This window comes from Bison bison, unplaced genomic scaffold (genome assembly GCF_000754665.1).
Source record: "Bison bison bison isolate TAMUID 2011002044 unplaced genomic scaffold, Bison_UMD1.0 scf7180017864151, whole genome shotgun sequence".
Classification (NCBI taxonomy): domain Eukaryota; kingdom Metazoa; phylum Chordata; class Mammalia; order Artiodactyla; family Bovidae; genus Bison; species Bison bison.
In genome coordinates this window covers 715,283-716,359 of record NW_011494723.1, presented here as the reverse complement: position 1 = coordinate 716,359, position 1,077 = coordinate 715,283, and the positions used below count along the sequence as shown (strand labels likewise).

The 1,077-nt window shown below is 69.3% G+C and overlaps 1 protein-coding gene across 1 annotated transcript in view; it reads right to left on the bottom strand.

Moving 5' to 3' along the window:
• TRHDE (thyrotropin-releasing hormone degrading enzyme) overlaps positions 1–865 on the bottom strand; it is a 446,185-nt gene extending 445,320 nt beyond the window's left edge. Inside the window, 2 exon segments of the mRNA XM_010840948.1 lie at positions 50–736; positions 785–865. Coding sequence (XP_010839250.1) covers positions 50–736; positions 785–865 — 768 coding nt within the window.
• Positions 866–1,077: the final 212 nt, after the last annotated feature.

Genomic DNA, 1,077 nt, shown 5'->3' with positions numbered 1-1,077 from the left:
TTCTTCTCCTCCTCTTGTTTCCCCCGCTCGCCGTCTAGGGCCATCACACAGCCTCCTCCTCCTCCCCCGCCCCCTCGGGCGCCCCCCGTGAGCGGGCCACCCGGGCCACCGGTAGCGTCGGCATCAGAGCGCGCGCCGGCCGAGGGCGCGACGCCAGCTGCGACCCTGGGGAGACCGGCCGGGCGTCTTTTAAGACGGGCTCTGTCCGTAGGCGACAGCGCCCACGACGCCCCCCATCAGCCCCGCCTCTCTCCGGACACCACACCGGCTGCAGGGGCGCGGGCCAGCGGACTCTGGGACGCGCCCAACTTGGAGAGCGTCTTGCTCGCCCCAGAGCGCGCACTACTTCGGCGGGCGCCGGGCTCCGGGGCGCAGGCTGCCCCCGCCCCTGTACGCCCGCTGCTCCCAGCTCGCCGTCCCCAGTGCCGAGCTCTAGCCTGGCTTTCCGCGGGAGCCTTCTAGCGGGTCCGCGGCTGCCAAGGAGGGAGCGATGGAGAGGGAAGTTAGGGCTGCCGCTTTCTCTCCCCACTCCAGCGCTGGCGTTCAGTCCTCTGGGTGGGATGTGCTCGCAGCAGCGGCGGCGGCGGCAGCGGCGGAGGCTCCCGAGTCCTGAGCCCCGCAGCCGGGGACGCGAGGATGGCCGGGGCGGAAGAGACCCGGGTGAAGCAGCTCGGTGAAGTCCCAGGGCCGCAGAGCTGCGCCGGGAATCTGTCCGGGAGAAGCCTTCTCCTCCAGCCTGGACACTTTAAGCAGCGGTGGCGGCAAACAGCGCGAGGCTGCACACCGGGCAGCGAGCCTCCCTGGTCCCGACGTTGCGCTGACCTCCGGAGACGACAAGTGAGCAAGAAGTGTCCGTCCGGGCCATCTCCCTAAGGTAGATGAAGCTCCGGGTTTGCTCTATATGCCCGTGGGGAGAGCCGGAGTGCGTGTGTGCGAGTGAGTGTGCATGTGTGTGCGCGCGTGTGTGCGTGAGCGTGTGTACACAGGCTCCAGATCTAGATTGCCAAAGCTACTCTGGCTGCGCTCAGGGACCGAAACTCCCCGAGAAAGGCCACGGCGAGAGCGCGAGAGCGAGGA